General features: G+C 48.1%; 1 protein-coding gene across 1 annotated transcript in view; it reads left to right on the plus strand.

The window, feature by feature from the left end:
- Positions 1 to 2,253: 2,253 nt before the first annotated feature.
- Positions 2,254 to 14,808, plus strand: part of LOC146798371 (SUN domain-containing protein 3-like) — a 69,408-nt gene continuing 56,853 nt past the window's right edge. Inside the window, exons 1-2 of the mRNA XM_085625636.1 lie at positions 2,254 to 2,401; positions 4,069 to 4,228. Coding sequence (XP_085481762.1) covers positions 2,259 to 2,401; positions 4,069 to 4,228 — 303 coding nt within the window. The 5' untranslated portion in view covers positions 2,254 to 2,258. The remainder of the gene's footprint in view (positions 2,402 to 4,068; positions 4,229 to 14,808) is intronic.

Below are 14,808 nucleotides of genomic sequence, written 5' to 3' on the forward strand. Positions count from 1 at the left end.
AGCGGTCATCACAAAATGGCGGCCGCCGCTCGCATTTCACTGAAGAGAAGACACCATAACGATTATTGGGTCCAGGAAAGCAGAATCCAAGGTCAGAGCGAACAGGAACGCCACACCAAACTTTCAGCAATTCAGACCCATCTTCGAGGTGTCCCCAAGGGTCAAATATCAGGCTGAAACAAGCAGAAACTCTCCGCGTACGAGCGGAGCTCACGGACATGCCGCCATCATCCCGCGGCGCGAGACCACGCCCCCAGTAAATCATACCTTAATCTTTTTTGCGCTGTATATTTATGCATGACTTATGCAGGTTGTAGAGTACATCATTGTTACCTTTCACTATTTCAGTGACCACAAGTTCAAGCCCATATGTGTTATCAGAATTCTTATTGTGATCTAAAAGAGTGGAACTTCGTAGAAATGGTCTTTGTGAAAGTGCTTCAGTGACAGTCATTAGTTGCTATTTAGCAATGCTCAACTTTGAAACGTTTGTGTTGATCAGTACTTAGTGCCTGATTACATGTACGGCGGTCCATTGGACCGCTGTACTCGTGGTAGCGGTCCGACCACCGCCACACTGCACCCCCTCCTGCAGTATTAGGAGTGGCGCGATCGGACCGACACAGGACTGCTGCGATCCAGGATCCTGTGGCGGTCGCGCTGCAGTCAGGGAGCTGCAATATGCTCGCGGTGCTGCTGTGGCACTGCCGAGATTATTACGAGTTACCTGTCTGCTGCCCGTTTCATGGCAGTGAGCCAGCCATGAAAAGGGTTGCGGGGAGGTAACAAAGGGGGCCTAACAGGGTCCCCGTGCCACTCTTGGGCCTGGGGGTGTATTCATGGTGGCTCATGTTGTTCCCACCTGGAATTGGACCCGTGTTCCTGCACAGTGTGGCATGCATGCCATAATATGCAGAAATATGCCGTTGGTTCTGTCAAGGCGGCGGATGCATGTTAGGCTCTCTTATGAGCCCGAGAGTCCACTGCTGTGAAACCACCTCAGCACTGCCCATCCAACCAGGATCAAACTCCTAATCCGGCAGGCAGGCGCGCCACGGCTTTGGCGGTATTCCAGCAGATGGCGCTGTGGGGCACTGCTGGAGGATCACCAAAGTCGTAATATGGCCCTTAATGTAAAAAAGATAAGTGCAGGAATTGAAGATTTCCTTAAGGGCCCTCACTAGCACTACTGAATGCCGGAGCAGCCAAATACAGGGCTGTCTAGTCTTGATTCTCCCTCCTGTCTCTTTGTTCCACCAAACTACAGTTACTGTCTCTCTGGCTCACTCTTCTTTTTTATCATTGTTTTTTTCTTCTGTCCCTTTTAAAAAAAATCTTTCTCTTCCTCCGTCTGTTTTCCTTTTTCGCCTTTCTCGCTCAATGCTCTGGGTCAAATCCTAATGATGAAAAATAAGTCCCCTTACCCAAAAATTAGCACCGGTGCACACCAACTACAACCACCTGCAGATATAAAGCACTGCTGTTGGACTACCATTCTGTGGACTCGGGCTCCAGGCATAGGGCAATGGCGCCTCTTTTACCTTGGACCAGCTGGTGGGAGTTGCTTGGGCAGTTACTCCTGGCGCCTGGAATTGTGTTTCAGTGGCTATTGGGCTTCAGGGGGCAGTATCTCGAGTGACCAACAGTCAGTTGCGTCGTTTTGTAGGAGCTGTTTTCAGCAGAAAAACGTCATGAAGACGTAGCACACAGTTCCTGCAATACGTTTTCTGCACAAAGCATTCTTTCACATAAGATAATTGCGCAAACTAGTGTAGCCACCTTGGGGGAAAATACGCAAAATATGTTTTAACTGATAAAATGGGAATTGATTGAGGTCACCCTCGTATAATGATAATTTAGCCTGGTCATATAGAACCAGATGGCACACTGTTGCTTTTTGCACGAGAATTTGCTCCAGTTTTTAAAAAATTTTTTTTAAAGGGTGTATTTATTTTTCAATTTCACAGTTGATTAAATACATCCATAGTTTTATATTGTACAGTGTTTATGAACAAAGAACAAACGTTGCATCCATCCCGCCCCATCCCATGCAGATATCAGAGAAGTCTCCCCATCCCCATAGGCCCATAGTAATACAAACTGTGTGTTCAGTACAGGTAATATAGCAAACTCCTTTATTCTTAGTCCAAAATCCTCCCAAGGTCTTGTTGTATCTCCCCTAGTCGGATCTTGAGTGACCAGAGTTGTTTTAAGTTTTACAATTTTGTTCCTTAATATTTGTCTTAGCGGTTGAAGAAATGGCGGACAGAGACAACAGCAGCATCAGAGTCCAAGGAGAGAGCGACAGAAAGGGAATGACTAAAAACACCAACCTGGCCATCTTTCTTTCCCGATGCCAACCTTCATCGGCCACACAGAGGGCCAGTGCAACATTTGCAAGGTGGGTGGATTGTCTCTGGTCTTAGGGGTGCTAGAGGTAAGTAAAAGCGCGGCAAGTGGGTGTGGTACAAATGTGCAAAAAAGTAGCTGTCAGTCGTTTAACCAGTACTCTGCCAAACTGAGGGCAACCACTGCCCTGTTAGGCCAGTAGTTTAGCAAGGATGCTATGGGCACTGATGCAAGCTATGGAAATGCCCCCTTGGACTGCCGTTGTGGTAGTAAAATACAGCAGTGTCGGGCTCCAGTTGGCCCTTCAGGGCTGTGGGCCCGGTGCCACTGCACCTACTGCACCAATGGTAGCTACCACCCTCTGTGGCGACCAAAGGGATGGCCTGTAGGAGGAAGTCTGTGGCTTCCTCAGCCACATCATACTTGCCTGAAAGCCAACAGCATGTTGCACAGATAGTTCTCAAAATGTGTTATTAAATGGGAAAACAGAACACTTGCAATGTTTGAAATGTTAGTTAACTTAGTTTGACAAAGTACAAATTTGAGCAAGCAACATATTTTTTTGTAAACATATTTGTAGTCGATATACACCATCCGCCTGCAGTCGCGCAGACGTTTTAGCTTCCCGGCTCACAACGTATTTTAACTTTTCTTTTATAGTACATGTATTGTAAGAAAAACACATCTGAAAATATCTTTCCAGACGCCTCTCCCTGCACCTACTGTGCTTCTGATTTCACATGAAATGTGGTGCACCCATGCAATCTTTTCCGCTCCATATATTTTATTAATAACCGAAAAGCACTAGTGAATATTCCTTTTTTGTCTGTTTTTGGAGGAAATCCCCACATGCAGCACTACAGTGTTTAGCTGGCTTTCAATACTTAACAATTAACATAGCAATTGAGAAAAGCTGTTACGTCATAACGGTGGGCCCAGGCCAAATTATTGTACCAGAGGGGGCTCCGTACGGAAAGGATTGAAGACTATTGACAGTGAGTGACGTAGGAAGTGGTTATGATGCACTTCCGATCAGGCCACTCATTTGCACAGCTCTGGGACTGGCATGTTCACTTCTCCATTTTAAATCACAGCTTTCTTCCAATGATTGTGACTAGAGTTCTTTCAAGTCTGTTGAATGGCTCAACTTCTTTTTAGCAGGATTATTAATATTATCATCATTATTATTATTATTAGTAGTAGTAGTAGTAGCATCGTTATCTTTGCAATATTACTATATTATTAACAACAGTAATAATAATAATAGTAATAAAATAATAATGACAATAATACTAATAACAAAAATAATAACAATAAAAAATAACACTTATAACAACAACAAAAACAACAACAACAATAATAATAATAAAAATAATAATTATTATTATTATTATCACCATTATTATTATTAGTAGTAGTAGTAGTAGTAGTAGTAGCATCGTTATCTTTGCAATATTACTATTATTATTAACAACAGTAATAATAATAATAATCATAAAATAATAATGACAATAATACTAATAACAAAAATAATAACAATAAAAAAATAACACTTATAACAAAAACAACAACAACAACAATAATAATAATAATAATAATAATAATTATAGTAACAACGTAATCACAGCCAATTAGGTAAATATGAAAGTTAAGAGCATGACACATTTCTGCCAATTCATATCCTTCCTTCTCCTCATGAGGACTTCCTTTTTCTTGCAGGTCAGGCTGGTCTCTGAAGAAACATTTGGTTTTAGCCCTGATAGTTCCATTAGTCCTTTTCTGCCCGTTTGTCCACCAGTGTGACTTTGTATCCCAAATTCTGACTCCACCGGATGACCGACATTTGAAAGAAACGACCCACTCCTTCTCTCGGTGGCAGGTAAGAGTCCTTTTCTTTTGTAGTTGGGTCGGTCAAGAAATTGAAGAAAGTTTGAGTGTCAGTGTAGTCCTCAACCTTCTTGTTTTTCCCACCAAAAAGTAAGTCTCATGGTATGCAATTCCTACAACTTGGTCAATGGCAAGACTGACTGGTTTTCACCAAGAAAATGTGACATAATCTCAATTTGTAATGTGTTGAGATATTTTCATACAGCAATGGTGCAAGACTGATTTGCATATATCCAGGTCTAAACTGGAGTAGCATGGTGAGCAAAAGAATGATGGATTTAACCCAGATCTCTTGACTGGGGGTGAATGTTTTGATTTGTTCTGCATTCCGTCCATAAATTGTGTGTCTTTTGTTACCTTCTAATGCCAGCATGCCACAGAAGAGCGTCTTGGCTTGCCTCCTTGTTACTCTGAGCTGGGCTCATACAGTGCACTTATTTTGAGGCAACTCTATCACTGAATTAGTCTCAGGGTGCCAGAGACAAGATTCAGAGGAGTGGAGGAAGAAGTTGTGGCATTGAGGAGGGCATGGTCTGCATTGCTCTCCCCACCTCTCAGTGCACATACTTTCTGGAGCACGTCTGCGGAACACAATACACTCCCTTGCCACAGCCGCTACGAGAGGATCACTTGGATGTGTGGATGCCTCTAAACGCTCACTTAGTAACTGCTGCAGTGAGAAAGCAAAGTAGGGTGTGGAGGAATACTTTGGAGAGCTCTGCATTCCCGTGAGCTTTTGGATGTGGGTTGGCTGAAAACAGCCACTGCCTTTTACTATAATATGCTTATGCCCACTGGCTCTGCTTTAATGAGGGCTCAAGAAATTCAGTCACCCTGGAAATTACGTGATGGGATCCCTTAACACCTGGAGATGATAGGCCAACCCTATAGGGCACAGATGAATTGCTGGAGAAAACTCCAAGTTCATCTTCTCCAGTTCATTCAGATAGTCACCTCCCATAGTTCTGTGAAAGATAAAAGTGCACTCCAAGGCTAGACATTTGTTCTTGACATGGATAAGATTTACCTTTTGCCTCCAGTCTGGGGTAGGTGAGAGGAGTGGGCTGCACAAGGCACGGCCAGCAACACAGATATGTTTTCCAAAGAAACCTGGTAGATGCCTGGAGACTGTGGTAGTGTCTGTGACCCAAGACAAAACTGGGGCCTGGTTCACGGACGGTGTGTGGGCTGAGGTCAGCGTTTCCAGAGTGGGCTTTTTGTCATATAGCAAAGCATAATTTATTCCATTTGTACAAGATAATAATGACAAGGGAGGATGCAAATTGTTTTCAAATGTATGTTCTTTGTGTATCCTGGGTTACGACTTCTTGATTACATGGCTGGTAGAGTGGCAAGCGTGAAGCTGGGCAGGTGACACAATGACTTAGTAGCTGTCCTTATGATGTCCAAGGTGCAGCCTTCTTTCAGGAAGCCTGTGCTTTGAAACCCAGCTACCCCACTTGACCAAAGTATGTGATTCTGGGCATGAAACACTGTATTCTTTTTATACTACAGTTCCCATAACTTGTAATGAGTGCCTTGGGGCAATCCAGTTGTACTCTTTGAAAGCACGTGCTACATGACTGAAGATATCACTACCAAGAAGTAATAATAATAACTTTATTGCATGATTTAAAAAAAACCTTTCCAAGGGCAAAAAATAAAATGTACCAAGAAGTAGGGATGTGTCGAAGACACAGGAACACGTATAAGGAAAAAAACAATAAAAACACATTGTCTGGATTGATATCAGGAGATTAGGCATTGTAGTTTGGTGACTTTCTTTTACTTTATCACCTTGTACACCACTACAGAGTTCCGAGGGGTTCATCGATGCGGAAAGAGTTGGTTATGGCTGTTTTGATGTTTCTTATTATTTATTGTAGATTTATTTTCTTTGAAAGGGGTTTCATTTTTGTGTCAGTTTGCAACGAAGCCTTTATTCTCTTTAGTTGTTTTGAGGATGTAGCTGCAAATGAAAAGGGGGGGCTATTGGCCCCCCCGCCCGCATGGCGGTGCGGCGACCCCTCCCCTTGCCCTCCGGACCTCTCGGTGGTGGGGCGTGTCCTCTGGGGCGCGCCCTGCCACGATTGGTTGCCACCCACCCTTGACCCGGATGGCGTTAATCGACATCCGGGTCGGGGGGAAGGGGGGGGGGTGGGCCGCTGGGAAATAAAGAGGCGGGGAGCGCCCAGGTGACCCCCTTGTTGCCTGGACGCTCCCCCACACCGGACGTGCCCCGCGCTCGGGGCTTCGTGTTTCATGGTTTCGGCTCCCGGAGGCTGCGCGGCGCCGCTATCGTTGTCCCCGGTTCAGGTGTCTTATTACTGCATTCCTCCAACGTCACATGGTACGCTCTGAGTGGTGGACAGCGGTGGTGGTCACAGGTCAATTCCGGCTGGGAGTACGCAGGATTGGAACGGTAAGAGGAGAGCGGGGGGCTCGCATTATATCGCTTCTGGTAGCCGCCGGGTGGGTCTACGTTAGAGTTTACTCACCCCTGACAAACCGGATAAGCCGGGGCGTTGCGGTTACGGTTGCATGGTGCTTACAGCCCCCTGTACATCCTCCTTCTGGTAAAGGTATTAAGCACACTCACACCTGTGTTGGAATACTAGGAGTGTAGGGCGGTGCACCTCAGTCATGCCGAGGTCGATGGGTGGTAAAGGAGGGTCCAGGATGGAGGTTATGATGCAGGCCATGATGCGGGAGATGAACAGCATTAATAGGCGGTTGGGGAAGGTGGATGAATTGGAGGCCCTCATGAATGAAAGGTTTGCTGAACCCCCAGGCCCTTCAGGCAGGCCTGCGCGGCGGCGAAAGGCACCCTTGCCAAGGGGGGATTTTGCTAGCCCGCCAAAGAAGTCTAAGGCCAAGAAGCCCAGGTGCAGTGCCCCAGCCCCAGTAGTTCCGGTCTCGATTCCTCCCGCACCCGCGAGTCCAGTACCTTTTATACCTGTGCCTGTAGTTCCGGAGCCCGCTGCACCGGCTCCTGCCATGCCGCCGGCGTTACCTCCTGTGGGCCCTGTTTCCCCGCCCGTGGTACCGATGCCAGTGCCGGGCCTGCCGCCACCGGTTAATCCGTTGCCTGCCATACCAGTGCCACCGGCCACACCCCCTGGGGCGCCCGTAGTCCCAGTTGATAACCCGGACTCGGTCCCTGCTGAATTGGCTTCTCAAATAGCGGCCTTATTGCCTTGGTTACAAAAGGGGGGCGTGTTACCGGCTTCATCAGATCACGCTGCGGAAGCAGCGCAGTTGGTAGAAAGGATTAAATCGGCAGCGGCAGCCGACAGAGCTGCGGTACCCTCATCTGCTTCACTTTCAGGTTCCAGCCCTGCTCAACCGACCGCAGATGGTGGTCAACCGCCCCGGGTACAAGGAAATGGTAAGGAGGTGGCGCTGCCTTTCTTGGGGGATGGGTCAATGCCTTCCAGGAGTGAGAATTTGGCACAACATGTGTCCCAGGCAACGAAAGAAATGATCTGGGCGGGAAAATATATTTACATTTTTTCATTGCTACTTGATAGCAGGGAAATGGAACATGCGAAGACACTAAAGGAATGGATGCTTCCTAGTGAATGGAGGGCACAGTGTTCTAGATTTAGGGTGGAGGAAACTTTGCTCAACTGGGTCAGGGCTTTCGCAGTATTCACGAGCATCATGTCCGAATGGCCGCCTAATGTGCAGGCGCCATTGGCTTGCTACCAGAGTAGGATTGTGGGGTGGAGCGAGCAGTACCCGGGGGATGCCTGGAAGGAGTATGATGTCAATTTCAGGAAAGCTAAAGAATTTGACTCATCACTGACATGGGATAGGGTTGACTCTGTGTCGTGGCATAGGCAGTTCTCAGGGAGCTCAGCCCCACTCCAGTCCACCAGTGCGGGCAGGGGGTACTCCACCAGACCTCAACACCCCTTTCGGTCGGCCCAGGGGAGCGAGGTCCCGGGTAGGAGTTGGGGGGGGGGGGTTTGAGAGAAAAGGGGTGTGCTGGGATTTTAATAAGCGCACCTTCACGAGGGCCCCTGGCACCTGTAGATTTAGACATGCATGTGCAGTCTGCGGTCACCCCTCCCACCCCGAGTCATCTTGCAGGTCTAAACAGGGCAACCACAGTCAGAGGGGGAGGGGGAAGCCGGAGTAGTGGAGATAATTTGGTTATCCCCACCCCTATAGATGTTTTGGCAATGATTCCTTGGTTGAATAGGTACCCGAATCACACAGCGGCCACTCTACTTCAGGAAGGCTTTTCCCAAGGTTTTAGGATCCCGGCAGGGGGGTACACAGGTAGTGCACATTGCAGGAACCAACTGTCAGTACAACATAACCCCACAGTGGTGGCTGCTAAGATTAGCAAGGAACTGTCTTTGGGTAGGATAGCTGGCCCTTTCTAGACGGTGCCTGTCCCCAATTTTGTGTGTTCTCCACTAGGGGTAGTACCTAAGAAAGAGAGGGGGGAGTTCAGACTGATCCACAACCTGTCGGCACCTAGAGGAGCGTCATTGAATGATGCAATGGATGAGGGGATTTGTAGTGTAAAGTACGCCTCATTTGACCAGGCAGTTGACTTATTGCGGGCACTGGGGCCAGGGGCGATGATGGCAAAATCAGACATAGAATCTGCTTTCTGTCTCCTCCCAGTCCATCCTCTGGACCACCATCTATTAGGTTTCACTTTTGATGGCAAGTTCTATATGGATAAATGCATGCCCATGGGCTGTTCCATCTCATGTGCCTATTTCGAGACGTTCAGCTCATTTTTGGAATGGGTCATGAGAGAGGCGACGGGCCACCGGCAGGTTATGCATTATCTGGACGATTTCCTTTTCTTGGGAGCGGCGGGATCTCAGGAGTGTGCTTGGGCGTTGCAGGAATTTTGTGTGCTCATGCGGGCTTTTGGGGTCCCGCTAGCGCCGGGGAAGACGGTTGGACCGTCCATCTGTTTAGAATTCCATGGTATCGAAATTGACTCAGTGGAAGGATGCTTCAGGTTGCCCATGGACAAAGTGTCTAGGTTTAGAGCAGCCCTACGTCAATGCCTACGCAAAGACAAGGTTACATTGCAACAGCTACAGGAAGTGGTGGGGCAATTGAATTTTGCGCTTCGGGTCATCCCAATGGCACGCCCCTTTTCACGCTCCATTGCTCAAGCTATGAAAGGGTTACGGGAGAAACATCACCGCACGAGGTTGTCATCTGAGGTTCGCCAGGATATGCTTATTTGGATGGCATTCCTGGAGGATTTTAATGGCAGAGTAGTGTGGTCAGGTCCTCCCGCCACATCAGCAGAATTGGGCTTATGGACAGACGCTGCGGGGAGTGCGGGCTTTGGTGCCATCCTGGGGACTAAGTGGGTCGCCCAGCGGTGGCCAGCGGAATGGAGAACACGGGGTCTGACCGCCAATATTGGCTTTCTGGAACTCTTCCCGATATGGGTAGCATTGATGGTCTGGCCGGAACACTTATGCAATAAATCCGTGGTGTTCTGGTCGGATAACATGACAGTTGTGGAATGCATAAACCAGCAGGGGGCACGCTGTCCATACATACTGCGCTTAATAAAGGAGATTGTGTTACAATGCTTAAAATGGAATGTGGTGTTCAGAGCCAAGCATGTCCCTGGCATCCTCAACAATGCAGCTGACTCCCTTTCTCGCTTTAAAATGCAGGTTTTCAGGGAACATCTTCCTGCGGCAGACCCCCAGCCAGCGCAATTCCCGGCAGTACTTTGGCAGATTGGTGCCCCAGATTACAGGACCTCGTGGTTGCTAGCTTAGCCCCCAGGACCAAGACAGCTTACGAAGGGGCGTTTTTGTCTTACCGGGCCTTTTTGGGGCAGGAATGGGAGGTTAGGTGGGCGCAGGAGGACAGTTTTGCAGCTTACCTAGAATCGATGCACAGGGAAGGGCGCTCAGTGGCGGCTGCGAGCAGACATAGGGTGGCGGTCTCCTTCTTCGCACAGGGTAAGGGTATGCGGGATCCCACTAACACCTCTCTGGTACGCAAGGCCTTGAGGGGTTGGCGCCGTTTACAGGGTTACCGGGGTGATAAGAGGAGGCCCATTGGACTGGCACGGCTGACAGCCTTTCTGGGGGCGCTGCACAGTGTATGTAGCTCACAGTGGGAAGTACTTTTGTTCAAGGCTGCATTTTCCCTGGCCTTCTATGGGGCTTTGAGGGTTGGGGAGTTAGTGGCTGGGTCAAAGGATGATAGGGTGGGCGGACTACAGTGGGCCGGCGTGAAGATCAGGGAGGACGTTATGTGGATAACAATTCAGAGATCAAAAACTGATCAGGATTCTCGGGGTCACACCATAGTGCTCCACCGGGCACGGGCTAACCCTTGCTGCCCGGTTTCTCACGTGGAGGCTTTATGCAGGCAGCGGGAGGGCACGGTGGGGGGCGCACTGTTGTGTCATGCCGATGGTACACCATTGACCAGGTACCAGTTTAGACGAGTCTTGGAGCTAACGGTCAGACGGGCAGGTTTTGATCCAAAGGAATTCGGCACCCACTCATTTAGGATTGGGGCAGCAACTGAGGCAGTGGCGAGGGGTCTCTCAGTTGAGAATGTGAAGAGACTGGGGAGATGGTCGTCCGAACGTTACAAGAGTTATGTACGAATTGACATGTTGTGATAGGATGGTGCTCACGCCTGGTATGTTTCTGGTTTTTTGCAGTTTCTCAAACCTGTCACGCAGGGGAGGAACTCGCCACCGGGCGCCAACTACCGACATCGGCACAGCACGGAGGACACAAGAAATTGGTGACTTGGATTGTGGGCCACTCTTATGTTAGGCGTGCGGAACATGTTTTTCTTTCAGGAGACCGTAGGAAGAAGGTGGCGCAAAAGGGGTTTGATATCTCATTCTTCGGGAGAGGGGGTTTATGCCTCAGCCAGTTTCGGAACTTTTTCCAGGGACTCTTAGCTCAGCAGCCCGCTCCCCCCTCAGTGGTGATACTTCACCTGGGGGAGAATGATTTGGCCAAATTGGGGAGGCGCATGCTTATTGAGGAGATCATTTCCACTGCGGGGTGGGTGGCCAGGACTTGTCCGGGTTCCACAGTAGTCTGGTCGCAACTTATCCCTCGGTGGCAGTGGCGAGGGGGGGACTCGGTCAGGGCGTTGAATCACTCGGTACGGAGGATCAACACTAAGTTGGACAAATTATTTCGAGCCCCCCGGTTGCAGACGATTCCACAAGGGTGTATCTGGGGTGAGCAGTTCTACCTGAGGGACGGGGTGCACTTGACTGAGGCAGCGAACGTCTTGTGGTCTAATAATGTCTGGGCCTGGTTGGAGGGATTTGCAAGGTAAGCACGCTCCTGGCTTAGGTCTAGGGAAGGGGGAGGCCAGATCGTCGGTCAACAATGCTGGCCTGTGGCGGTAAGGTCATGACCGGTGAGCAACTATTTTAAGGTCTGAGGGGGCGGGCATCATCCTATGGAGGTTCCCGCCCAGGGGGAGGGGCCATTGGCCCCTCCTAGAACTGCAGGGGCAAGGTAACTGGTGCTTCAAAGGGGCGCGGGTTGGGGAGTCACGCTTTCCTTAGGCTGGTAGCCACCCCGCGCGCGCATACTCATGACGTCACCGGATGGCACAGAGTAAGGGCCCTCCTTTAGTGGGTAAATGAAGTTCACGGCATGGACCGGGTAATTACCGGGCCCGGCTGCGCATGCGCACATCTGAGGCGCAGCTAGTAGGACCTGACACCGGTTAGCGACCTTGCCATTTGGCCCTGAAATGTTAGTATACAAAAATGCAGAGGAGGATGTTAGACTCGGTTAGGAAACAATCTGTATTAGAGTCTTTGTTAAGGATAGTCATTCACACCTGTTGACAATAATGTATCTAATGTTCTGCTGATTTTTGTATAACGGTTTATCATGCAATTATAAAGATTTTTATTGTTTTATATCTTAATAAATACGGCCGGGGGGTCTTGTGACCTCCCGCCTTCCAAAGATACCATGCTTATGTTCCTGTCTCCGGGGGTGGTGAGGTCATAAGGGGGGGGGGGGGGGCGGTAGCCAGTCACTGACCATGTGTATTTTTAGACATTTGGGGATTCAGCTGCAAAATCATTTTTGCACATTTGGGGATACCACCGCGCATGTGTTTTCCCACATTTGTTTGCTGAAAGGGTAAATAGATACTCTCTTAGTTGATGTAGGTATTACTTCCCATTGTGCACATCTTTTCCTTGATATAACATCCCCTTCCCATTGGTTTTTATCTCGCTGTTATCTCACAAGTATCCTCTCCATATGCATCTCTCCAGCGCCACATTTGTACAGGGCACATACACCCTTGGTTATTCTGTAATTCTGTACCATAATTTCGGACATTTCAGCCAATATGACAGTGAATTCTGGGATTTATAGTTTCACCTTTTTAAGAATGTGTATGGCAGTGGCAGACAGTAATTTGAGCAGTGATAGGGACGGGGGGCCACTCACTCACACCCATGCAGTCACACACACACATACCCATTCACAACCCTCACTCACAAATACACATACTTTCATATATACACACTGGCACCAAACATTACAAAACATAAAACGTAGGGGCATATCAGCACCAACCGGCGATAATTATCGCTGAGCGCGCTTAGCGCTAGGATAATTATCGCCGGCTATCGCTGGATTTTATCGTGGAGATAGCGCACTATCTGTGACGCTTATCTCCAAAGCGATACAAAATTCCAGAGTTAGCTGCCAAATATGCGATTATCGCTGGAAATCCAGCGATAATCGCACAACGATTGGCGATACGTTGTTGATCGGGCAGGGCAGACTTAGCCATTATATCCACCTTCCATTGGATATAATGGCTAAGTCAGATTGAAAGCAGGCATAAGAAAAGTAGCGATAAGCGCGGTTAGCGCTACTTTTCTTATCGCCATGCAAGTTAGCGGGAGGTTTGTTGATAGGAGAAATGTCGGTTAGCGACATTTTTCACGTTATTTTTGTGCGGAACGCCCACTTTGCATCTCATTAGAGATGCAAAACTGGGTATTGAGGGAAAGGGCGTTAAGGCAAGGATTCACGTGAAAACGGATGCTAAAGCGGCGATAATTTTATCGCGGCGCCTTGATGATATCCCCTTAGTGGCTGCAGCAATTCTGGAAGGAAACCTTTAGAAGTTCCAGGACAGTTCAGGACTCCCACCTTCTCTCATTAGCTGATCTTTGTTCAGTCAATGAAAGGAGACAGCAGCCCCTACCTCGTCGTGGGATGGGATCAGAGAGAGTTGCTGACCCCACCCCACGACGAGGTGCCAGTTATAGACACTCTGCCCTGGACACTTCAGGGCTTGAAAGTGAAGCGCCCCGGTCTGAGCCTATCAGCGACACTCCCCTTTATCATGAGGGGGATGTCCTCCAAGCGCTTTGCCAGGCTTACGAGGTCACACTCACAATAGATGTGACATCTTCACCCCGGCAAAGTCCAGCTTATGCAGTCAGGTGCCTGCACATTTAGCACATTTGTAGCACCTGGCTACCTGGCCTGAACGTAAAGAAACTTCAAATCTGCAAAAAGGTGGGTACGGGGCCCCTCCGTCTGTAAGGATGGTCTGCGGCAGATGTATGGGCATAAAAGATCTATCGTGCAAGTGCAATAAAAACGGCAGACAGGTACTTTATTTTCAGACATATTGCTAAAGTGTAGCACTATGCAGTACTTCTTTCACATGCTGTTAAGAATCCCAGGGACATCTTAAGGCTTTTGGAGGTCCTGGGCCAAACGTATTTTGGGGCCACCTGTTCAGAACAGCTTTGAATTTATGATCCAGTTTCAGCTCTTTCATGCCCTCTTTCGCCAAGTCACTGAGGGTGCACAGACACACTTGTCCACATTCTTAATGTGTTGACATCTAATATTCTGGGATAGTGAGGTGTGTTTTCAATATTGTAACACAGCAGCAGTTCACTAATATTAGTGCAAATATTCTTTGTGAAACTCCCATTTCTCAAAATTGATGTCCTCGTTTGACCTAAAAAATAATTTGGGGGTCGATGTTGCATGAAACATCAACACATTTTTCTGCAAAATGTTTGTAATAGATTCTCACGCATCACATGAAAGGAAACAGTCTGTTTAACAATTATTCAAGGTCATCAGGGCAAGACTCTCTGCATAACATACCTGGTTCTATCAGGGGGCCCCAGAAAGACTAGGGCCCTGGTCCAGAGCCCCCTTTGCCCATGTCTTAAAACTTCTCTGAAAACCATTTATACTTTATGGAAGGGTTCCCTACCTTCATCGATTAGGGTTCATATGCTGCTTAAATATTGTAATTAGTTTTGGCACTCTTCTTAGGATAACAACTAAAAGTTAATCTGAGAAATGTTTCATGGAAGCTATATTGACACTAATTGAGTTATATAGTGTTGCACTTATTTTGGGCTCATTTTTGGTACCACGAAAACAGGTTGCAAAATCTTGCAACAGTGGTTCGGATGCGTTTGTGGCACATGGATGCATTACATTGAGCTTTCACCCTCCACTAGCATTCATCCTGCTATTATTTTAATGCTAAACTGGGACAACTTGAAATATTAGTCGT

Source organism: Triturus cristatus, chromosome 9 (genome assembly GCF_964204655.1).
Source record: "Triturus cristatus chromosome 9, aTriCri1.1, whole genome shotgun sequence".
NCBI lineage: Eukaryota > Metazoa > Chordata > Amphibia > Caudata > Salamandridae > Triturus > Triturus cristatus.